Genomic DNA, 25109 nt, shown 5'->3' with positions numbered 1-25109 from the left:
CCCATGCGTTCCTGGAAAGGGAGAGAAAAGCCTGGAGGAGGGCTGGCCCCTCCCTGGAGGCTCTGGCCTATAGGTCTTGGTTTCTCACATACCAGTTGCTGGAATTTAGCCTGTGTCCATGTAACGCCAGCACACAAGGGCAGGTAGTCTAGACAAGGGTGGCGGGGGGGGGGGGGGGGGGGGGGGAACTGCCATCAGTGTCCACCATTGGTTCAGCTGCAGCCACTGCCCTGTCAGTGGCTGGACCCTCTCAGTCCTTAGTCTCTCTTCAGAGTTGTAGACAGCATCCTGCTGTGTGTGTACTCTGCCCATTAGACCTTTGTTTACTCCCCCAGGAAAAGAAAGCCTTCTGCCCAGGGAATGCCTCAGGCTAGAGGCTTCCTTTTTCTCCAGACTTTATGCAAACAGCCCCATTCAGCCCCCTGCTGTGATACAGACTGTCTGCCCAGAGGCACAGCTGGTGAAAGCCATGAGAACTGCTCTGCTTGCTTACCATAGCTTCTCCATCCCTAACCTGCAACAAGAACTTCAGGAGGAGCCTTGGGCTCCGCCCCCCCCCCCCCCCAGTCCCCTGGTTCTGTTGAGTCTCTAGTTTGAATCACTTTCTCTGCACCAGTAACTAGAGAGTGAGACCCCTCATCAGGTTGTTTTGTGGCAGCTGAATAGTCTTTTTAGTTTTTTGTTTTGTTTTTTAATTAAAAAAAAAAAAAACACCTTTTTTTTTTTTTTTTTAGCTTTTGTTATCCTTGAAACATTAATTTTGCTGAAGAGTTCAGCCCCAACATCTACAATGTAACAAGCAAACTGGGGCCCCATAAATACCCAAAACTCTGAAGGATCCAAAGGCCTGCATTCTTGAAAACACACACACACACACACACACACACACCCTCGAGCATATACTCACAGGGATACATACAAATTGATTAATTCTTTTATAAAAAAGAAAGGAGGAAAAAGTAATAAATCGTGTATGTATTAGGAGGACTTGTGGACTTAGGTGAGTAGACACTTGGGCCAGCCCCTCCTGTGCAGTGGGCCTTCAGTTAAGGGAGCCTCTCCCAACTGACAGAATCCTTGCCCTAGCTTGGCAGCTGCTCCCAGGAAACACAGCTCTACCGTGTTCCCCTTGGTTGTGGGCACCATCAGCAGTGAAGTTATAGTGCACACCTTTAATCCCAGCAGTCAGGAGGCAGAGGCAGGGGGATCGCTGTGAGTGTGAGGCCAGCCTAGTCTATGTACATAGCAAGTTCCAAGCCAGCCAAGGATACATAGTGAGAGCTTGTCTCAAAATTTTTTTTAAAAAAGTGTGTGCGTGTGTGTGTATGAATGTACATGTGCAAGTGTGTTCTGTCTTCTATAGAAAGGTTTGTGTGTGTGTGTGTGTGTGTGTGCGCATGTGTGTGCATGTGCGTGTACAAGTGTGTTTTGTCTTGTCTTCTGCAGAAGGGTGTCTAAGTCCCTCACCTGCCGTCCTGAGGTAGGAGTCCTGGCTTGTGTTCTTCCTCAGAGTGTCATGTTTCGCTTGTGTAGTTCGAGAGGATGTTCCTCTAATGGCTCTGCCTAGCTGGGCTAGGCAGTGGGTAGCATATTGCTTTTCCCTCAGAATAACTGGATTTTGCTTTTTTGTTTTAATTTTCAGTAAGTTTGTCAAAGATGAGAGTGACTTTATCAACGCTGGATACTTGCGAGAGCTCCTTCACACCTCTAGTGGTCATAGAACTCGCCCAGGATGTCAAAGAAGAAACCAAAGAGTGGCTCAAAAACAGAATTATCGCTAAAAAGAAAGATGGAGGTTAGTGAAATAGTTATTCTCTCAGCTTGGTCATGATAGTGACTGATGCATGTCCGCAGTGTGTCACACATGCCATCTTGGGGCCCTGTATCTCCTGTTGGGGCTTGACAAGAGATCTTAAATCAACACTAGATTGTGAAACCCTGTAAGAGCTTTCCTCCCGTTTCTAAAGGCCACGCCTAACACAGTGCCCAGTGGGAGTCTGCACATGGTAGGAGGATCATGAGTGGTTTCCGTGCGAGTAGACATGGCCGTGGTGGGCTGAGCATCATGGGTGCTTGTGATGCCTGTGGATGGGATGCATCTGGTCTCTGCCTGTAAACACTACTGCCCACGGGGGGACAACAGACACGAGAATCCAGTTAGAGGCTGAACTGTCAGAGCAGCGTGCAGCTCACCCATGTGAACCCTAATTGTAGCTGCTGTAATAAAGGAAGGGAAAGCAAAGGGTTGGGGTCACTTTGACAGCATTTTATAGGATGGTGGAGGTAACGTCAGATGCTATGGCTTATCCCTCTTGAAGAGCAACAGGAGCTTGGGCTGGTGAAAACATTAGGGTTTGGACCAGCAGACAACCTTCAAAACACACAGAGCCACATGCTGTGCCAGCTGCAGACAGAAGTCATGCGCCTGACAGTGATGGTGACTGTCAACTGTTGCCTTAAGAACAGATTTCTTGAATGAAAGTGGGAATAAATTATGCCTTTCATAGTAATGAACCAAGCCGGGTGTGGTAGTGCACACCTTTAATCACAGCACTTGGGAGGCAGAGGCAGGTGGATCGCTGTGAGTTCAAGGCCAGCCTGGTCTACAAAGCAAGTCCAGGACAGACAAGGCTACACAGAGAAACCTTGTCTCGAAAAACCAGGAAGGAAAGAAAGAAAGAAAGAAAGAAAGAATAGTAATGAACCAAAGAGTTCAATTTTTGCTTGCTGAAATTTGAGATACTTTTAATTGGACTGGAGCCTCCTCTTGATATTTCTGTGATTTAGGAGTAATCCCAGTGAGTTTCCAGCTTCCTTTGCTCTGCTCCTGTGTCTTCAGGGACACTGGGGAGGGGGGAAAGGACAGCTACAGTGCCCCAGTAAGCTACTGTAGGAGAAAGCACTTTGGATCCCCCAGGGCGAGGGTGCGTGTTTACTATCCCATGGTTTGATTTTATTGTCTCCAAATTCCTGCTAAAACTGTGGTAAATAAAAGAAAACAAGCAAAACAATAACAATAACAACAACTATTTTTTAAAATAGAACTATTTTAAAAAGAAGTATTTTAAAAAATATAAAATTCTTTGGCTCTGAGATGACTGAGCAGCAGCCTGGCATCCTAGAGGCCCCAGAATGGGGGGATAGTGTGGCTCCTGGAGAAATGAGGGACAGTGTGGTTCCTGGAGAAATGGGGGACAGTGTGGCTCCTGGAGAAAAGGGGGGACAGTGTGGCTCCTGGAGAGCTGCAGGGTCTCCACAGCTTCCACAGGGTGCTGCCCAGGAGCCTCAAGGTCAGCTCCCTTTGAAGAGGGATACCATTTTCTGCTCCCTCCACACATCTAATTTACTTTCCAAAATGCAAGGACAAGCTTTCCAACAGTCCAGGAGGAATATTGAATTTCTCAGGGGCATCTAATCCATCCAGGATGAAAGAAAGAGTCACAGAGAAACCAGGAAGTGTCCCTCTAGGAAGCATCCCTGAGGCCTCTGCCCCCTAAGGGAACACTCCATGAATGCACCTCAGCCCCTTGGTGTTCCTTTCTTAAACAAGGAAGACTGCCAGAAGGGGCCTGTGAAAGGGATGAAAAGCAGCAAGTGTGAGGAGGAGGCTGCAGAGCCCTCGGGGACAGACACAGAAGCCACCACAAATGAAGAGTGACACAGAAAGATGGCCTTGTAGGAAAAGCAACTTTTACAAAGTGAAAACATAAAATCCCATGTGAAAAATCATACAGTGGTTGAGATAACATTAGCAAGACCGCCAAGAACAAAAAGCAAAATGTGAGGGCAAAGAAACTAAGGGGGGCCAGCCTGGGGTGCACACACCATGTCAAGGGATGGGGTACACACACCATGTCAAGGGACGGGGTGCACACACCACGGCAAGGGATGGGGTGCATACACTACATCAAGGGACAGGTGCACACACTACATCAAAGAACAGGGTGCACACACCACGTCAAGGGACAGGTGCACACACCACATCAAAGAACGGGGTGCACACACCATGTCAAGGGACGGGGTGCACACACCATGTCAAGGGATGGGGTGCACACACCACGTCAAGGAACAGATGGGGAACTGAGGAGAAGCAGTTAATAAAGGGCATCTCAGGACTTGGTCCAGCTCCCTGGCAATGCCTGAGGGGTTTATTGCCTTGAAGAGACACCATAACCAAGGCAACTCTTATAAAAGAAAACACTTAATTGGTGCCGCCTTACACTTTCAGAGGTCTATTATCACCGTGGCAGGAAGCATGGCAGCTTGCAGGCAGGTGTGGTGCTGGAGGAGCCCAGAGTTCTACACCTTGATCCACAGGGAGCCAGGAGGAGGCTCTGGTTCCACACTGGGCAGAGCGGGAGCACAGGAGACCTCAAGCCCACTGACCCACACTGACCCCCTTCCTCCAACAAGGCCCAGCCACCTAACAACGCCACTTCCTGTGGGCCAAGCATCCAAACCACCACAGAGAGAGGGTGTACCCTGTGACCAGCTGCAGGACCCTGAGGACTAAGGCACAACAGACTTGCGGGCAAAACGGAAACAAAACTAGGTCCAGGGCAAAGGGTCAGACTTCTCAAGAGCTTCCAATGAGGCAGTGGGATGCTTCTCATTTTTGAAGGAAGGGATCGGTCCAGGGGTCTGGACATGCAAACAGCTTAGCCAACAGTGGGAAGGTCAGAGTACAGAGAGGCCATTCTAGTACAGCTGTTGACAGGGTTTCCCTCATGTCAGTGTGTCAAGGGGAGATTTACCCAGAGTGCCCGGACTAGAATTGTTCAGTGTAGACTAGGCAATAGGTAAGACAGAAACTTTGGCAAGTGAAAGCAAGTGGTGAGTGTTATGAAATCTAATGTGGCGAGAGGGAGTAGCTTTGGTGGCCCTGTGCCAGGATGTGTCCCATGCAACAGATCTTGTGTAAAAGAGGTTTATTGCGGGGAGAGGAGTGAGGGCCTGGGAGAGGGTCAGAGGCAGACAGATGGGGACCAGAGCCATGGGGACAGCGAGGGAAAGAGAGAGGACAGGGAGAAAGCTGTGCTGGCTGGCTGGCCTTTTTATCCTTAGTACACACTTGGTGGCAGTGGCAGGTGATGATGTAAGCAGTTGCTAGGTCCCTGAGAGCAGGCCAGTGGAACTGCCTGTATGCTAACAACAAGAATCAGCTGACGCGCCACACTTTTTCAAAGCAGTATTGGCATCTAGTCCTCTTGGAGGTTACACCAAGACTCCTCCGTAGAGTGGCCTTCCTCAAGCTCGGAGAGGAAGCTTCGGTTTTCTTTACAGAACACACAGAGCTGGGACTTGAAGGCAAAAGAGGTGCACATTGGGAAAGACAAACAACAGAGCACTGTGGAGATGTGACACTTGTGCAGCCCAGCCCAGCTCTACACCTGTACAGCCCAGCCCAGCTCTATACCTGTGTGTGCAGCCCAGTTCTACACCTGTGCGGCACAGCCCAGCTCTACACCTGTGCAGCCCAGCCCAGCTCTACACCTGTGTGTGCAGCCCAGCCCAGCTCTACAACTGTGCGGCACAGCCCAGCTCTACACCTGTGTGTGCAGCCCAGCCCAGCTCTATACCTGTGTGCGCAGCTCAGCTCTACACCTGTGTGTGCAGCCCAGCCCAGCTCTACAACTGTGCAGCCCAGCCCAGCTCTACACCTGTGTGTGCAGTCCAGCCCAGCTCTACACCTGTGTGTGCAGCCCAGCCCAGCTCTACACCTGTGTGTGCAGCCCAGCCCAGCTCTACACCTGTGTGTGCAGCGCAGCCCAGCTCTACACCTGTGTGTGCAGCCCAGCCCAGCTCTACACCTGTGTGTGCAGCCCAGCCCAGCTCTACACCTGTGCAGCCCAGCCCAGCTCTACACCTGTGCAGCCCAGCCCAGCTCTACACCTGTGTGTGCAGCCCAGCCCAGCTCTACACCTGTGCAGCCCAGCTCTACACCTGTGCAGCCCAGCCCAGCTCTACACCTGTGTGTGCAGCCCAGCTCTACACCTGTGCAGCCCAGCCCAGCTCTACACCTGTGTGTGCAGCCCAGCCCAGCTCTACACCTGTGCAGCCCAGCTCTACACCTGTGCAGCCCAGCCCAGCTCTACACCTGTGTGTGCAGCCCAGCTCTACACCTGTGCAGCCCAGCCCAGCTCTACACCTGTGTGTGCAGCCCAGCCCAGCTCTACACCTGTGCAGCCCAGCTCTATACCTGTGCAGCACAGCCCAGCTCTAAACAAGCATCCGGTACTGCCTACCCCTACTTCAGTGCTTCCTTAAGTAGAGGCTACGGGATGATTCATGTAAGAGTTAGAAGGCTGACTCGGTAGGGCCCATGGACAAGGCTGACTGGAGTCTGGGCAGATAGGCCAGCAGGAGATAGGTAGATGGAGGGTGCTGGAGGGAGTGTCAGGCGGGAGGAGATGTGCTCAGCCTGTAAGCATGAGCACTTCTCTTTCTCTCCAGTGCCTGCATTAAAGCTCCAGGCACACAGGTGCAAGTCTGTATCCCCAGAGCAGGGCTGCACACTCACGAGGACCCCTGGGAGCTGCTGGCCAGTCAGCTTAGCTAAACTCGTGAGTTCCAGGTTCGGTGAGAGGCCATGTCGAGGAGACTCTGGACATCATCCTGTGGACCTGCACATAAGCAGCTACACGTGCGCTCATGCCTATGCATAACACACACACAGGAGCTAACTTCTATTCCCAGCTTACATACATTTCTTTTTACTTGGATCATAGACTTAATTTGCTAATATAATTTCTTTTCCTTGTACCAATATAAACATTATATTTTTATAGAAGATTTTCATTTTTTCAAAGTTTTTGTATCTTTTATTCAGTACTGCACTATCTTGTGTTTGGCAGGTGCCCAGCTGCTGTTTAGACCACTGTTAAATAAATATGAAAAAGAAACACTAGGAAACCAGAATTTATACCTTGTTGGTGCCTCCAACGTCCGCTTGTTGCTCGGGGCAGAAGCCGTCGGCCTGGTGAAGGAATGCACGGATGCTGCCATGCGGGCCTTCACCTACGGAACCCGCCACAGCTTCAAAGGCTTCCATGGTAGGCTGCGTGAGTTCTCTCTGCCCACATGTGTTTCCTGCAGAGGAGATCAGGGGGCTGCATAGCACCAAGCAGTCACTACCTAGACCATTAGTAAATGAGTGGACAGGCCCCTGGGTCCTTGGGCCGTAACTTACAACCACACCCCACACCCACCCGGGGTAGATAAACACAAGTTAGAGGGGACACCTTATTTATTTTCATTGTTCTAATTTCAGTAACAAATGTATATGGTCTCAGTAGTAAATGCAAGCGTTCAGTAATTTGAAACCTCACGTCTTGGGCTGTTTTTCTCCTGATGTGGTGCGATGGCTGGCGGATGTGTCCTGGCGTTTAAGGGCATCTCAAGAAGAGTACCCTGTGGAGATCTAGGGCCTCCTGCACTCTCTGAGGGAAGATGCTTGCCTCAAGTGTCAGAGCCGCTGTTCTCTGACAGACTTTGTTCTCCACGATGCTTGGTTCCAGGAGTGAGTGAGGCCAATGTGAGCTTGGAGGGGGCTTTCCCGTTTAAGTCAGCTTGTCCATTGGGTTAGAAACATTTGGGCATGTGTGAACTGACACAGCATCACCCTCCTCCCCCACTGAGAGCATCTGCAACTCAAGGAGTGCAGCCTCTCGTCACTGGCTCCATGTAAAGCAGAACAGCGTGTGCTATGGACGGCTGGGGCCGGAGAAGCGCTGCCATGATGGAGGCTGAGTCAGAAATCAGGAATCAGAGGGATGCCTTGTACCTAACGCACTTTGCTATCTTTTAGTTGTCCAGGTTTGTACTTTGGCCACTGCACAGGTTTTTCCTGCTTACGGCATTTCCGTAGCCACAAGCATAATAACTAAGCACTATCAACTTCATATTGCTACTAAGAAAGTAACCAGCAAGTTCTGTTGTATTTCAGATAACAGTGACGACTTCCTCACCATGGCCGAGTGTCAGTTCATTATCAAACATGAACTTGAGAACCTTAGAGCCAGAGATGAGAAAATGATCCCTGGCTACCCCCAGGCCAAGCTGTACCCCGGGAAGTCACTGTGTAAGTCACTGCCATCCACTCTTAACACTCCTCGTCAGTCACAAATCCGAATTGTTCGGCGAGTTCACAGCTTGGTTGTTGTGCCTTTAAGTCACCTGTTTTGCTCAGCCACACACCAGGTTCTTGCAGCAGCCAGTCAGCTCAGAGCTCCACTAGGCTGTCAGCTCACCCCGTGCCTGGGCACATACCCCTGTGAGCGTCGGGATTGGTGGGGCGTGAAAGGCGAGGCGAGGCTTCGGCCTGGGGTCCTGCTCTTGTTCCCTTGGCCATCACTGAGAAGACCATAAATAGACAGAGTAACTTAGGACGTCTTAAAGCGTGTGATGTGGGCTAGCACTGTGTAACTGCACCTTGATTGTGCTGGGGCTTTGGAATGGAAGCACCCCAGGGTGTGTGGCAGCATGGCCTTGAGCTCTAGGTCCCTGTGTCTCGCTTCTTTCTTTCTTTCTTTCTTTCTTTCTTTCTTTCTTTCTTTCTTTCTTTCTTTCTTTCTTTCATTCATTCATACCTTTCCCAACACAGAGTTTCAGTATGTAGACCAGGCTGGCCTCAAACTCACTGATCCACCTGCCTCTGCTGCAGGAGAGCTGGGATTACAGGCATGTGTGACCATACCTGGCCTGGTTTCAGCGATTACAGGCGTGTGTCACCACGCCTGGCCTGGTTTCAGCCTCCTTGCAGGAGGGCAGGGCTTCCTAGCTGTCAGCAGCTGCGTTGCCAGCCTGTCTGCTCAGGGCGAGGTCCGCAGACCCGCCCACCTGGCCTGCGCTCTGGGCCTTCAGCTCTTTGCACAGGGCAGTTTCTCATTTGCATTTTCCTGGTACTGATTTCTCTGGACCTCTGGCCTTTTGCCGTCCGTCCATGTGTTCTGTTCACACTGTTTCAGGTGCTGGGTTCACACACCATAAAGCAAGGAAAGACTTGTCTGTGGCAGTTTGCACATTTCATGCTTATTTCCCTAAATGGTAATCATAGAAGAAGGGGGCATAATATTTCCCCATCTGAGTTTGAGGACCGGTTGAATTTTTGTTAGATGTCCTTTCTGCCCCATGCTGCACTCTCCTCGGCACTCCTCTTCCTTACTACACACCAGACTCTGAGGCTGTGAGGTTTTGTGGTTTGTCTCTGTCATCAATGTCGACGATGGTGTCCCTGTGTGAGCCTTTTCTTGCCTCCTTGTGGTGAGCTCTGCCTGTCTTATTAACTTTGCTGATGAACGCCATTTACTGCTTTTTCAAATAGCCGGAATATTTTATTTATTTTTGTTGTATTTTGGACCATTTATTTATGTTTGGCCTACAATTTAATTTTGCCATTTACTTTTAAAATCATTTGTATTTTGTTTTCTCGATCAAACATAATCCTAGAGATTGTTAACTGTGGGGATTTCATCACATTTCTGCCAACTTGCTATCTTTAAGGTGTGGTGTTTGCTTGCTTGCTTTTTGCCTTGCAGCTTTATTATTGGTTGTGTAAAGATTTTTGGCAGGTTTCCAGTGTAGACTGTACCTTTTAGTCATAAATTAGTAATTGTTTCCTTGTTCAGTGTTGTATAAGGGTGAACCCAGTCTTGGGGTTCTTGCTTTATTTGGTGTGTCTGTTTCTGTGAATCCTTTTGCTCTTAGGACCTCTGAGGGTCATTTTAGCAGGATTTCATATTAAGATATGTTTGGGTTTTGCATGTAGCCTAACTGCAGACTCTTTTCCTTAGGAGGATATTTCTTTATTGATGGATGCCATTTGCTTCGGTGGCTCCTGGTAGTCAAGGTCTGGGCTCTTCCCACACACCAGGCAAACCCTCACCGCTGAGCTGTAATTTGGATGTACACTTCGTGCTGGACTGTCTCATTTGGTGTTATATTTCATGTGGAAATTGCTGTTTTCTGTGCTTTAGAAAAAATTTCTGCCTCATGGTGTGCCACATTTCTCTTTTATCAGTCAAAAAAAGCTAGGAAATCCTTGTATTTTTAAAAAATAAATTCAATCAAGTTTTATATCATAAAATATTCTTTTTTTTTTTTTTTTTTTTTTTTTTTTTTTTTTTGGTTTTTCGAGACAGGGTTTCTGTGTAATCTTGGCCATCCTGGACTCACTTTGTAGACCAGGCTGGCCTCGAACTCACAGCGATCCGCCTGCCTCTGCCTCCCAAGTGCTGGGATTAAAGGCGTGCGCCACCATGCCCGGCTCATAAAATATTCTTAATTTCTTTGACTTTATATAATTTTAAAACTTACACCAAAAGTTAAAAAAAAAAAAAAAAAAAAACCTTTTCTATGTTTTTCATCACTGTTTAGTTTTACAGAATAGTGGGTGTTGTGACGTTTTCACACTTGTGTGTCCCTGGCTTCATGTTCCTTTCTCTGTGGCCTCCGTGGCCACCTCCTTCCTGCTGGTCGCCCCTCCTCAACTTGTCCCTCTTCAGCTTTCACATTAAATTTAGCCCTCCATATGAGAGAAACATGACATGTTTCGTCATTGTCCCTTGCCCCGTCTCCATGCCGACCCCTCCCTACCCATTGCTTGGAGGACCAGTGCGCCATGCTCGGAGGCTGAACTTGATGCCCTTTCTCTGCAGTCGAATGTAGACTGGGTCATGGAGCCAACCCAACACTACCTTGGAGGCGCAGATGAGGTGGTGGGAGCAGCTCTCCTCATAAGGGAGCAGCTCATGTATGGGAGCAGCTCATGTGTGGGAGCAACTCATGTGTGGGAACAGCTCTCCTCATAAAGGAGAAGCTCGTGTGGGAGCAGCTCTCCTCATAAGGGAGCAGCTTTTGGTGCTGGCCTGCTTGACTGTGTACACTCACTGGAGGCCTTCTGGCTCCCTAGACTTCATGATGAGGCTTCCAGAGCCCTGACAAACTCTTGCTGTTTTACATCCTGGGGCTTAAGTGTTACCACCCACGGGAAAGGCTGGGGCTGGGGACGGTTATGGTCAGTTCTTCTTGGGTGCTGTCCTGTCATCCTACAGGGAAAGACAACCATCATCTGAGGAAGTGTTCCTCCATTTGCCTTTGGGGTCTCACTGCGTGGGATCTGCCTTGTGTAGGGGTGTGCAACGTGTGTGTGTCTCTCACACCCTCTGTACAGCAGGTGTCTAAGGCTTGTGCACCGTGTGTGTGTGTCTCTCACACCCTCTGTATAGCAGGTGTCTAAGGCTTGTGCACCGTGTGTGTGTCTCTCACACCCTCTGTACAGCAGGTGTCTGAGGCTTGTGCACCGTGTGTGTGTGTCTCTCACACCCTCTGTACAGCAGGTGTCTGAGGCTTGTGCACCGTGTGTGTGTGTCTCTCACATCCTCTGTACAGCAGGTGTCTGAGGCTTGTGCACTGTATGTGTGTGTGTCTCTCACACCCTCTGTACAGCAGGTGTCTGAGGCTTGTGTACCGTGTGTGTGTGTCTCTCACACCCTCTGTACAGCAGGTGTCTAAGGCTTGTGCACCGTGTGTGTGTGTCTCTCACACCCTCTGTACAGCAGGTATCTGAGGCTTGTGCACTGTGTGTGTGTGTGTCTCTCACACCCTCTGTACAGCAGGTGTCTAAGGCTTGTGCACCGTGTGTGTGTGTCTCTCACACCCTCTGTACAGCAGGTGTCTGAGGCTTGTGTACCGTGTGTGTGTCTCTCACACCCTCTGTACAGCAGGTGTCTGAGGCTTGTGCACCGTGTGTGTGTGTGTCTCTCACACCCTCTGTACAGCAGGTGTCTGAGGCTTGTGCACCATTTTCTCACCTGTGTTTTTTGTTGCTCCCTCTTTGTAACTTTATTAATCTGGAGTTTGTAGTCATTTCATTTCCTCACATTGCTTTTTGGAGCCCTTTCCTTCTGTTCTCTTAGCTTCTGTTTGACTTTTAATTTTGGAGATGTGTTTGCATGGATCTTCGATTTGTCAGTGTTTCCTTTTGTGATTCTGACTTGGTGGCACTGTCACTTCCCTGCTGTTTCTTCTCTGCCCTCTGTTTGCATTGCAGTCCCAACTCTGTTGCCTTGTTTTTCTACAGCGTCACTGTTTTGTTTTTGTTTTTGTTTTTGTTTTTTAAATCAGGAACTCAGTCTGAATCGCAGACCAGCCTTAAATTTGCATCAATCCTCCTGCCTCAGTGTCCTTAATGCTAGGATTACAACTATGAGCTACCACTAAATCCTTTTTTTTTTTTTGGTTTTTCGACACAGAATTTCTCTGTGTAGCCTTGGCTGTCCTGGACTTGCTTTGTAGACCAGGCTGGCCTCAAACTCAACATTTTTCCACCTGCTTCTACCTTAGGAGTGCTAGGATTAGTCCTGTTTTCCCCAGACTGGCAGTTTGGGGAGCCAGGAGATGGGAGGGAGGGGCCAGGGACTCTAGGACCAAGCAGTGGCAGTGAGGTTCATCTCTTGTCCTTGTGGTAAACTCCCCTCGAGGCACCTGCGTTCTGTAGAAAGCTTCTAGGGAGCCCTGTTCCTGCAGTGGTTCAGTGCCAGAGCTGATGCCTTCCCCTGGCTTTTGCAGGTGCTTCAGATGTGCACCTGTGCCTGTGTCCATGTCCCCACCGTGTCCCAGTAACTCCAGAACACTGGCTGTCATCCTCCTGCTCCATCCAGGTTCACAGACTTTTGGTTACTCTCTGCTGATGTCAAAGGCTTCGTCTTGTGATTTGCATTTTTAAGTTTTGGCTTCATAAAGCATGCTTTTTTCTGGTTTTCTTTGGTTTTAATTTTGTCTCCATGAACACGTAAGGTGTTGTTATCTCTGCTGCTCCAGGTTACCAACCATCCCACATTCTGCATCAACACTTGGCGATGCTCTTCCAAATGGCACGTGTAATCTTTCTCACTCTCTTGGGTGGGAGGCGTGTTCCAGACCCTTCTAGGTAGCACTCCAGTCCAGACCAGATACCTGTGGTCCTGTGCTGCTGGAAGCTTCCCGTCTCTCTCTCTCTGCTCACCTGTACCCATCAGCGGAGCAAGTAGACATCACCAAATCGACCTGGGGTTTCCCAATCCCACCCCAGCTTCCAGTTTGGTGATGTCATCACAGTTCTTGTGTTGTTCTCTGTTACTCAGCATGAGTTCTCACCTGAGCTGAGCAATGGTGCCATGGCATAATCTGGAAATGCGATGCGAAGAACCCTCGCTTCTTACAGCTAGCTTTCCCTAGGTCCTCTGTCGTAGTAACAAAAGGGCAGACTACTGTGTGTTCTAACTCACCTGATGTCTTTACTGTTATATGGCCACCCTCTAGGACATCTTCTGTGTGTAAGGATGAACACGGTGGAGTAGGGGGAGTTTGTCTCTAAAATCCCTCAGCAACATCGTAAGAGCAGTGGCATAGTTTTCTTTCTTTCTTTTTTTGTTTTTTGTTTTTGTTTTTCGAGACAGGGTTTCTCTGTGTAGCCTTGGCCATCCTGGACTCACTTTGTAGACCAGGCTGGCCTCGAACTCACAGCGATCCGCCTGCCTCTGCCTCCCGAGTGCTGGGATTAAAGGCGTGCGCCGCCACGCCCAGCTTACAGTTTTCAAATACCACTACAGGAATATATGTAAGAATGTTCGACCACTGATATGTGTGTATATTAGATAACACACACACACACACACACACACACACACACACACACACACACACGCACGCATACATGCAAGCGCATATGTACACACACATACTGTGTTTGGCCATGTGCATTTGTACTCTTTATGTTAAATAGGGAGAAAACCAAATAAGAAACACAGGAGACCTAGGCACCAAGTGAGAAACACAGGAGACATGAGTGTCAGGGGAGAAACACAGGAGACATGGGTGTCAAGTGAGAAACACAGGAGACATGGGTGTCAATGAGAAACACAGGAGACATGGGTGTCAGGGGAGAAACACAGGAGACATGGGTGTCTCCCAGAGCAGCTCAGTTTCAGTTGGGTGGGAGTGGTCTGCCCACCCTCTGGGCCCAGCAGCCACAGGGAGTGAGGACTGTGCTGGTCATCCCTTGCCCTGAACTTTCCTGTCCTTTACTCTCTGGTCAGATGCAGGATGAGTGGTCAGCTGGTCCCCACTGATTGAGTCTTGGTTAGGAGTCCCAGAGTCCTTTTCCTTTTGTGAGGAACACATCACATCAGCCAAAGGTGGCAGCAGGGCCAGGCCGCCCACAGCCTCCCTTCATCAGATCGTCATTTGTCCACTAACCGTGGGCTTTCACAGTCACTCTGGCACTTGATGTGACTGTCAGAACCCTGCAAGGAGGGATCTGGCTGAAGCTGTGCCTTCTGTTGATTGGCACAAGCACCATCCTGTTTTCCTTTCAAGGTAAGAGCCCTTCCTTGTGATTACAGCCGGAGCTGGCAGGAGAAGGCTGGAGGGAGGGTGTTACAGAGCCAGCCACTATGCTTAGCGCTGAAACCAGAACCGTGCTCTGGCCTTGATGGTGATGAGAAGCTGGTAATTTAGTACTCAAAGCCTCTCCACAGGCTCCATTCTCTGCCCTATTTTTGGAAATATACAAGTGAGCCTTCCGTAGTAGTCATCTTGTGTAGAAGAACCCAGAACTGCATGCCACAGGCCAGCCCAGGGTTTAAATACCAGTGTAGAGCGAGGACCCACAGGCGAAGACTGCTCAGTTTCCCCTCCAGTTGGTACAGCTGAGTATGTGTCAGGCTGTGAAAGCAGTAGGCCTGTCTTTCTGGAAGCAAATTCCATTGTATGACAGCCATATTCTTTAGTAAGAGACTCTACCAAAGACTCAATGGGGAAAGTAGCCCAGCTCCTCAGTATGGCCCCTGGGACGGAAGACCCCTCCACACTAGCAGGTCACTCTCCTACAACAGAGGGCGTGGCCAGGGGGCATTGATCAGCTTCTGTTGGTCTTTTCCAGTGTGAGCGCTCCAACCATACTTGTCACCTGACCGCATAGAAAAGGAGGGAGCTTAATGCAAGTTTTGAAGTTCCTGTCTGTGAATATGTCTTTGTCATTAGGTTGGAAAGATAAGAATGAGTGAAAATACTTGCTAGCAACAAAAACAAAAGAACTATAGTGAGGGGAGGCATTGAAGGAGCAATTTTGTAAGAAATTCATTTAAAGAGCTGGGCATGGTGGCACACACCTTTAATCCCACCACTCAGGAGGCAGAGGCAGGCGGATTGGTGTGTGTTTGAGGCCAGCCTGGTCTACAAAGTGAGTCTAAGACAGCCAAGGCTAACAGAGAAACTCTGCCTTGAAAAAAAAAAAAAAAAAAAAAAACAAGCAAGCAAACAAACAAAAACAAAGCAAAAAGTAATTTAAAGTTTGCCATTGGCCCTGGAAAAGACTTTTTTGTTTTTGTTTCTTTCTTTTTCTTTTTTTTTTCTTTCTTTCTTTCTTTCTTTTTCTTTTTTTTTTTTTTTGAGACAGGGTTTCTCTGTGTAGCCTTGGCTGTCCAAGACTCACTTTGTAGACCAGGCTAGCCTTGAACTCACAGAGCTCTGCCTGCCTCTGCCTCCCTGAGTGCTGGGATCACAGGCATGTGCCACTGCACCTGGCTGGAAATCCTATTTCTAAGTATATATATTGGGAAATTAGTGAAGAGGTGGGATAATGTGTGTGTAATAATTTCAGGAGTTTTGGGGGACTGGAGGGATGGCTCAGTGGTTGAGAGCTGCTCTTACAGAGGGCCTGGGGTTGGTTTCCAGCACCCACAGGGCAGTGTACAACCATCTGCACCGTCAGTCTTAGGGAATCCAGTACCCCGTCTGATCTCTGTGCATACCAGGTGCTCACATGGTCCACATACATATATTCGAGCAAAACATTCGTACACACAACATAGGTAAATATAAAAAAATAGACTTTTAGTATTATTCATGAGGGCAAAAACCAAGACTCAATCACAGCGGGTGCACGCAGGGAGACACTACAGCTGTAAGAGAAGCGTTCCTTTAGATGCTTGGCGGCTCTGACAGGCTTCAGGGGGCGCAGGAGAGTTGAGTTAGTTCCCAGCAACCACTTGGTGGCCCACACCGTCTATAGTAGGATCTGATGCCCTCTGCTGGCCTGCAGGTGTACGTGCAATAGAGTGCGCATATGACTCATGTATAAATAAGTCTTTAAAAATGTTTTGATACCATGGCTCAAATGATCAAGAGCACTGTGTGGTGTGTCAGACAATTCCTGTTTTGTGTTTAAACATCAGTACGTTTGTGCGTAGGTTTCAGTGTGTATTTTGACATCTGGTTACACATTACACAGCTGTTTGTACATCGAGTGGAAAGCTTGGCGCTTCTACCTGCACTGTGTAAGGGTTAAGTTTTTACTCAACTTGCACTGCTTTCAGAGTGAGAGAAAATGATAAAGGTATTTTATATTCTGAAATACACTGTTCACACCCAGAGCTGGTGGGCAGCTGTGACACGGCCCGTGCACTGTTTGCTGCAGGCATCCTAAGCCGCTCTCACGCTTCCCTCTGCAGTGAGGAGATTGCTCACGTCTGGCATCGTGACCCAGGTGTTTCCGCTGCATGACGCCGAGGCCCTGAAGAAGCTGGAGGACAGCTGGTACGCTCGGCGCGTTCTCAAGTACCAGCCCATAGGTATGTGCCGCGTGCCCGTGTCCCACCGTGCAGCCGCTCTGTCTGTGCCCTGTGTCCCACCGTGCAGCCGCTCAGTGCGCTCCTGCCAGTGCCAAGCCGCAAGGTGGCCTGGTGACCTGGTCACCCCACAGGCCTTTGTGAACATGTCTTTTAAAATAAGATACTATTTGTCTTTTGGTGTGTGTGTGTGTGTGTGTGTGTGTGTGTGTGTGTGGTGTGTATAGGTGCCTACAGAGCTGCAGAGGCCAGAAGAGGGCGTCAGAGCCTGGAGCGGGAGTCGTTTGAACTGCTGTGCTCTTAACTGCTCAGCCATCTCTCCAGCACAGGACAATCAATGTCTTGTGAGTGTAGCTTGACTATTGAGAATTTGCAATGTCCTTTTCCTATGGAGATGGTCAAGCTATGCTTAAATTGAGGCCGACTCAATGAGGGATCCTCTGTTTTCTCTGAATAAGATTAATATCTCTGGTATATATTAAATAATACCTTGTGAAAAGTTATCTTAATATTAATGTTCAACATTTTGAGTTCCTTATGTGTTTGAATAAACTTTTTTTTTTTTTTTTTTTTTTTTTTTTTTTGCCAGTGCTGGCAGTTAAATCTGAAGCATACAGGCAAGTGCTCTAACTCAGAGCCATGCCCCTGCCTCTGTAAGCACTGAGACAGTGTTCAAGCTGGGGCCTCACTAAGTGTTGCTGTCACCATTTTTTTTTCCCTACAAAGGACATTTCTTTTCTATTAAAGGAAGCCTTTCTATATTTTCTTTCTAATTTTCATTTTCATAAAAAACTATTACAATGTTGAACAAGAAGTGAGACTGCAGAAGCGGCTCAGAGCCAAGAGTTTGGTTCCAGCAGTCAAACTGCTCACAGCCACCTCCAACTGCAGCTTCAGGGAGATGTGCGCCCTCTTCCTGGCCCCCCAAGGGCATCTGCGCACACGTGCACACACACACACACACACACACACTCACTCACTCACTCTCTTAAAAATAAAGCCTTCAAGTTTTATTTCTTTTTTTTTTTTTTGAGTATTTAATATCAAATTTTGAAATTGCATTTTAAAGTTTTCCTTGTAGTCTCTGAAATAAAAAGCTCATTTTGGTGGTTCTAGGTCATGCAGCACTCACTTTTATGTTACACTTGAAAGATTTTTTTCACTTTGTTTCAGCACCTAAATAGCAGTAGTGTAAGCATTGCCTGAGGGCTGCAGGTAACTGGCTCTGTCAGCTGGCTAGTTCTTAGAAAGGGGACGAAAGCCCAGGGAGAAAGCTGGTGTGGGCCACCGTAGACCAAACCTCTGGGAGAGTGGAGTCTGTCGAGAGGGGCTGGCAAAAGGGGAAGCTGCTGCTTGGAGACCAGCACACACGCGAGCCTTGTGTTTTGTGCAGCCTGGACACGCAGCAGCCTGATTCAGACTTAGGGTGTCTCATCATACCACTGTTTTCATCCTTCCCGGGTCAGCCGGGAGAGTCAAGGGAAGGAGAAAACAGCTCATCCCAGCCCACTCCAGCCTCGTTCCCAGGCAGATCCAAACATCCTATTCTCAACACCAGCGAACCAAGGGGCTGGAGAGATGGCTCACTGGCTAAGGGAACTTCCCGCTCTTGCAGAGGACCTAGGTACTTCCTAACACCCACACCTGGCAGCTCACAGTCCCAGGCCATCTGCCTCACACCCTATTCTGACTTCTGTGGGCACTCTATGCGTGCAGTGCACACACACATACTCAGGCACACACACACATACATAAACTAAATGGCAAACTAAGCCTAATGAAATCTAATGTGTGACCACCCCCATCCCCCCCATGTGACCGAGGCTCGCAGAGGTGCCCTGTGAGTGGCCTCTTAGGCTTGTCAACAGGCGGCTCGGGCCACTCTGTCCTGTGCACAGAAGTCCTCTGCTCCACGTGCTAGAGCTGGGAGTGAGTGTGGGATCCTGTTTCAAGTCTGTGAGTGACTTGTGCTGAATGCACTGGGGAGTCTCTCATGACTCACTGGTGTCTGTCTGTCCATGATCTACTGTGAATATGACTCCATCTTTACAAAAAGTTTCACAGCAGGGACACTGATGGGAGCAAAGCAGGGCACATATCCACACCCACTCCATGGTCCAGGGTCTAGGGGCCATGGCTGAACTTGGTCTAGGACCTGAGGAATCCAGCCAATCCCAAGATCTTTCTTTGGGAAGAAAGTATCTGTTGGATGAAGGGGAAAGGGGAAACTGAGCCAAGGCCCCTGACAGAGTCACTTCAGCAGCTGAGGCCTGAGCCGTGAACTGGGGAACAGCAAGGCTTGTCATGCTAACAGGTGGGACTGTCACACAGGGTGTGCTCTACACATGACATCGTCGGTACCCACACAGTGGAAATGGAGGTGTAAAAGGTCTCCAACCGTGGCCACTGGAGACATGGCTCAGTGGTTAAGAGCGCTGACTGCTCTTCCAGAGGTCCTGAGTTCAATTCCCAGCAACCACATGGTGGCTCACAGCCATCTGTAATGGGATCTGGCGCCCTCTTCTGGCCTGATGCCATATAGTTAATACACTCATGTACATTAAAAAAAAAAAAAATCTTAGAAAAAGCTCTCCAGCCACCGAAAGGCCACACCTGCTTGTGCCATGGTTAGATGGCTGTCTTGGTGGCCTGTGCCTCACGTCTTCACTTCCTTCCACTGTAGACAGCATCCGTGGCTACTTCGGGGAGACAATCGCTCTGTACTTTGGATTCCTGGAGTATTTCACCTTCGCCTTAATCCCCATGGCTGTCATCGGACTGCCCTACTACCTGTTTGTGTGGGAGGACTACGACAAATATGTCATCTTTGCCTCGTTCAACCTCATCTGGTCCACAGTGATCCTGGAGGTGTGGAAGCGAGGCTGCGCCAACATGGCCTACCGCTGGGGGACACTGGTCATGAAGAGGCAGTTTGAGGAGCCCCGGCCAGGGTTTCATGGCGTCCTGGGCATCAATTCTGTCACCGGCAGGGAGGAACCACTGTACTCCAGCTACAAGAGACAGCTGCGCATCTACCTGGTCTCCCTGCCGTTCGTGTGCCTCTGCCTGTATTTCTCCCTCTACGTAATGATGATATACTTTGACATGGAGGTCTGGGCCTTGAGTATCCATGAGGACAGTGGGGCTGAGTGGACCAGCCTCCTGTTGTACGTGCCCAGTATCGTTTACGCCATTGTGATCGAGATCATGAACCGCCTCTATCGGCACGCTGCTGAGTTCCTGACATCCTGGGGTAAGCCTCCACACAAACGCACTGCGGAACCTGTGCAACCACTCCTCTGCCCGTATACTCAGCACTCATACCCACCACAGGAAACACAAAGGAGAAGAAGCCATTGCTGCCCTAACTGCTGCCCTGCTGGGGAGACCTAAAGCCCAGCTCACCTGTGCCCCTACTAACCCTGTGTAACACGTGAGCTCTGGGCGCCCACCGCTGACCTCGTGTAACACATGAGCTCTGGGGCCCCACCAAGCGCTGGGTTCTCATTTTCACCCCTTTGGGTACCATGATTTGCAGCTTTTCCATCCTTTTGTGAGTAAGGAGGTTTTGATGCTTACTAAGGCATCAGTAGTCTATAGTACAGCCAACATAGTATAAAGCCTGACCAGCACCTTACCAGTGTGGTTCACGCTGAGGGTAAAATAAATAGAAAGCGTCTCCCGAGGAAGTGAGGCACTGAGGAGACACCTCCTGTCACTGAGGATGGCTCATGGGTGGGGTGGGGTGGGGTGAGGGCTGATGTGTGCATCTGTGGAAAAAAGAACCTGGGTAGAGTGGACAGCTGGCGTTCATAGGTCATTCAGTGTTTGTCCATTCAAGCAAATGCATTGGATTATCCTGTGGGACGAGGTCTGGCCCTTAGCTTCATGGCCCTAACATTTTAAGTTTCTCTGTTCTGTAGTAACAGCAGCCAGTTTGCTGAGGGCTGTCTTTGTACTGGGTCACATGTCCCACAGGTAGCAGCCAGCCCTTACTGCTGAGTGGCAGGAAGTGGCCCGGTGGCCTGAGGTCAGGCAGCATGTACCAGCGGAGGCTGCTGTGCCACCCTCCTCTTTAACACCTTGCTGATCCAGCGTCAGGCTTTTCTTTTGGGTAGCTGGATGCAGTTTCCCAGATTTTCTTTTCCCATATTTAGAGAAAATCATTCCCAGCCACAGCGATGTGCGGTGGATGAGAATGCGCCCTGATTGGTATTCTCGGTGGCACGGGGCAGCTGTGACTGACAGCCCGGGCTGCTGCTCTGAGCACAGTCCCACTAATTACCCCATGACAACACACCTGCGTTGCTCCTGGTCTGAGACAATCTCCTCTCCCTCTTAACATTGTAGAGAATCACAGACTGGAATCAGCCTACCAGAACCATCTTGTTCTGAAAGTGTTGGTGGTAAGTAGCCTCTTCTTTGCTGCGGTATCATGCCTCAGCCAGTGCCACCCAGTGCTTCCCGGTGTGGGACAAGAGTTGAAGTCTGTGGACACAAAGCAGCTTCCAGGCCTGAGCTACTCAGTGTAGTGGGGTCTTTCTGCCATGGTTGCCTGGGCCCCAGCATCTCCAGGGGGCAGGTAGCCTTAGGCTCCACAGAAGGAAAAGGAGAACCCTTCCCCTGCAGGTGCTGCTGGCCTTGTATGGGGCAGGAAGCAGGGCCCTGATCTCCTCTCACCTCCTGAGTTGATAGTTGAGCTAAGGCCTTGGGGGGAGGGAAAGCAATCTCCAGCCCTGTGTGTAGCAGTGCTCCCTCAGTTCCCCAGCCCTGTGTGCAGCAATGCTCCCTCAGTTCCCCAGCCCTGTGTGTAGCAGTGCTCCCTCAGTTCCCCAGCCCTGTGTGCAGCAGTGCTCCCTCAGTTCCCCAGCCCTGTGTGTAGTAGTGCTCCCTCAGTTCCCCAGCTCTGTGTGCGGCAGTGCTCCCTCAGTTCCCCAGCCCTATGTGCATTAGTGCTCCCTCAGTTCCCCATCCCCTGTGTGTGGTAGTGCTCCCTCAGTTGTAAATAGGGTTTGCATTGCAGTGCCCTGCTGCAGAGCTTTTAACGCTGTCGTCGTCTTCTTTGGCAGTTCAACTTTCTGAATTGTTTTGCCTCGCTTTTCTACATCGCCTTTGTCCTGAAGGACATGAAGCTTCTGCGCCAGGTGAGAGTGGCTAGCGGAGCGCTGAGGGGAGGGTCCCACAGACGGTTCCCTGCCCTAGGAGTAGTGCGCGGTACCCTTTTATTTTGTCTGTTTTCTATCCTCCTTCAAACATGGACACCTTCACAATGTGCTGTGCTCGACAGAGAAGTCAGTTGCCTCTAATTTTCTTGCATGTAGGGCAGCTAAGCTGACCTGCTCCCAAGGCAGCTCTGCTGCACAGACACCCGCAGTTGTGAGCGTCTGCAGTGGCATGGGTGGTTAGGCCAACCTTTCACAGACCTTGCAGATTCCATTTTTACATTAATAATGTGTTACACCCGTGAGAGCAGCAGGTCTTGTGCGGTGCTGCCTCGTGTCTGAAATGCAGCCTGCCTGCATTTGTAGTGACATAGTTTTTGGATCATAGAAAGCCAGTGACCAATAAATTGAATTCAAAGTGTTAACTTCTTAAATGTACTTTACATGTATGGGTGTCTTAACCACACGTATGCCTGTGCACCAAGAACCTGAAACCAAGGCAGGCAGAAGAAGGTATCGGATCCCCGGGAACTGGAGTTGCCGCCGATTGGGAGCTGCCATGTGGGTGCTGGGAAGCACACCCTCATCCGCTGGAAGAGAGCCAGCGCCGTTTACCACTAAGCTGTCTCTCCGGTCCTTCAAAGTATTGGTTTCTTGTGTGTGTGTGCAAGGTCGATGTCGGGAATCTTTCTTGGTTGCTCTCCACTTCATTTTTAGAGGCAGGGTCTCTCAGTAACCCTGGGCTTGCCAGATGAGCAGGACTAGCTGCCCAGTGAGGCCCCAGGATTTCCCCGTCTGTGTCTCGGCAGCACTGGGATGCCGCACTGACCATGCCCAGCCCTTTACTCAGGGGATCTGAACTCAGTCCGAGTGTTTACACACCAGGGTTCTGCTGATCGTCCTCGTCACAGCGCGCAATTGTAAAATATTTCAGTCACGGTGATTCCCGCGCTGCCCCAAGCCTGGCCGTGACATTTAGTAACAGAGTTGAGATAACAAAGATATAGAAGACAAAGGTCACAGTCACAGCGTCAGGTTAACTTATTTTCCTCAGGACTCTGGATGCTCTCATTCATTCATTCGTACGTTCATAGGCAGGGCTCACTGTGTATGGCCCTGGGTGGTCTGGAACCGGCTGTGAAGACCCAGCCTACCTCTGCCTCTGCCTCTGCCTCTGCGGGATTGAAGCCGTGCCCCCCACGCCCAGCCAGCTAGTCTCTTCTGACGTTGCTCATGCATTAGACACACTTCACTCACTCCCAGCTGGGCGCGATGCCTGTGTTTCTCCTCAGAGCTTGGCCACACTCCTCATCACCTCCCAGATCTTGAACCAAGTCGTAGAGTCTCTTCTTCCTTACTGGCTCCAGCGGAAGTACTGTGCGCAGGTGAAGAGGAAGGTGCAGGCTTTAAAGATGGATGGCGACACAACCTTGTATGAGCAAGTCCTCATGGAGAAGGAAATGGGAACTTACCTGGTAAGGTGTGTGTGTGTGTGTGTGTGTGTGTGTGTGTGTGCACGCTCGCACACGTGCTACGTGAGCTCTGCAGCAGGGTCCCTCAGCAGGAACCACTCTGAAGTTAGGATAAAACTACACAGTAAGATGCTCTGTCTTGTCTCTTTAATACCAGAGGGCGGGTGAGGGTGGAAAGTTGCTCAGTGAGGGGGTGCAGGGACATGTGCTCCGGTGTGACAATGCACACGGGCCCTGAAGCAGCAGCACTGCTCACCCACGACTGCGAGGACGTCACATTAGTGCTGTTGTAACCGTAAGGCAGTCCTTTAACAGTGGTTATTAATTTATTTACTGCGTGTGAGGGAACCTGTGTACATGGAGACAGAGGACAGCTTTTGGAAGTCAGTTCTCCCCTCCCGCTCTGCCCAGGCAGTTTCATGTTTCTGCCGCTCTGCACACCCCAGGCTAGCTGGCTGAGAGCTTCCCAGTCGCCTGTCCTTGCCTCTGGTGTCACAGTGGGTATGCTGGAGTTACAATGTGTGTCATGGCATCCTCCTGCGTTCTGAGTGGGGGGTGAGTTTGGGGATTGACCTGGTCATGGAGCCTAATGCTTTTTTTCTGCTGCTGAGCCATCTCTCTGCCCTAAGACAGTTTTAAAGGACTTCTCAGTCATTTTGAGAAAATACACATGGCCTGTTAGAGGTTTAGTTACTTGTAATAAAAAAAAAAAATCCAGCTCATGAAAACCTGACTCTTCCTTCACGCTGACCTGCCGAGGAGCTCCAAACCAAATCTGCCACCCTCCTCTCTGCCACCCTGCTGCCTTTTCCTAGGCTCACTGTGTGATGTGCAGATCTCTCTCCCCCCCCCCCTCCCCTCCCCCCTCCCTCCCTCCCTCCCTCCCTCTCTCTCACACACACACACACCAAACACACACTTACACACACATACCACACTCACATATAAACACATCACAACAAACACTCATGCACATACACACAAACACATACAACACACACACACCACACTCACACACCACACTCACACTCACATACATACACACACTCACACATATACACACACACCATACACATATACACACATTAACAGACACCCACCCACACACATATACACAAACACTCTCACACATTCACACGCAGCTCAGCTCTTACTCACCTGAGAATAAACGCCACTGAGGAGACACTGCCAGAATCTTAGCGCTGACCTCTCCAGTGCTCTCGCATCTTCCTAGGGCAGCAGTGTGACCGCAGCCCACTCTGGTGTGTAACTGTGTGACTGCGACCATAGTCCACTCTTGTATGTACTGTGACCACAGCCCACCCCACCCTTTCATGTGACTGTGACCGCAGCCCACTCTGGTGTGTGACAGCACAAGCTCTAGCGTTATTCTGAGCAGAAAATAGGCAGCGACCAAGTCAGGAAGTGCTTCCACACTGTGCTTCCCTGCTCCAGAGGGAAGGGGGAGCTGAGTGTGGGCGTTCCTCTCGTGGGTGCTGAGCTGTGGGAGAAGCTGTGCTAACAGACCTCACACATTCACTGTCTCCAGTGAGGCGACACTGGGCCGGCTCCTCAGCTGTCTGCAGGCATAGGGAGGGCGCGATGCCCAGCAGCCACTTCCCTGGGTGTTCTCCAAAGCTTGTCCTATCTGGGCGCAGTTGGTCCTCCCTGAAGTCAGAAGTCCTGGAGCAGCACGCTCCCTGGCTCCATGTATGAGTCTGAGGTATTGTTGCCAAAGTTTGGAAGAAGGTCATTTGTTAGATTCCAGACCTGTTGTGAAACACAGCTTCCTCTTCACGATAGAAAACCCGAGAAAAGGCAGACAGAGAGAGGTGAGGAAAGTGAAGACTCCTCAGCAAGGGGACCCT

At 49.9% G+C, this 25109-nt stretch overlaps 1 protein-coding gene across 1 annotated transcript in view; it reads left to right on the top strand.

Annotated features, from left to right (window-relative positions):
* Window positions 1-1640: 1640 nt before the first annotated feature.
* The window catches only part of Ano10 (anoctamin 10), a 104405-nt gene continuing 80936 nt past the window's right edge, over window positions 1641-25109 (top strand). Inside the window, exons 1-8 of the mRNA XM_051140251.1 lie at window positions 1641-1795; window positions 6855-7052; window positions 7946-8080; window positions 16491-16610; window positions 19291-19860; window positions 20958-21013; window positions 21677-21751; window positions 23062-23244. Coding sequence (XP_050996208.1) covers window positions 1657-1795; window positions 6855-7052; window positions 7946-8080; window positions 16491-16610; window positions 19291-19860; window positions 20958-21013; window positions 21677-21751; window positions 23062-23244 — 1476 coding nt within the window. The 5' untranslated portion in view covers window positions 1641-1656. The remainder of the gene's footprint in view (window positions 1796-6854; window positions 7053-7945; window positions 8081-16490; window positions 16611-19290; window positions 19861-20957; window positions 21014-21676; window positions 21752-23061; window positions 23245-25109) is intronic.

This window comes from Acomys russatus, chromosome 32 (genome assembly GCF_903995435.1).
Source record: "Acomys russatus chromosome 32, mAcoRus1.1, whole genome shotgun sequence".
Classification (NCBI taxonomy): domain Eukaryota; kingdom Metazoa; phylum Chordata; class Mammalia; order Rodentia; family Muridae; genus Acomys; species Acomys russatus.
Note: the sequence above shows the minus strand (reverse complement) of the source record. Positions and strands in the feature narration are given on the sequence as shown.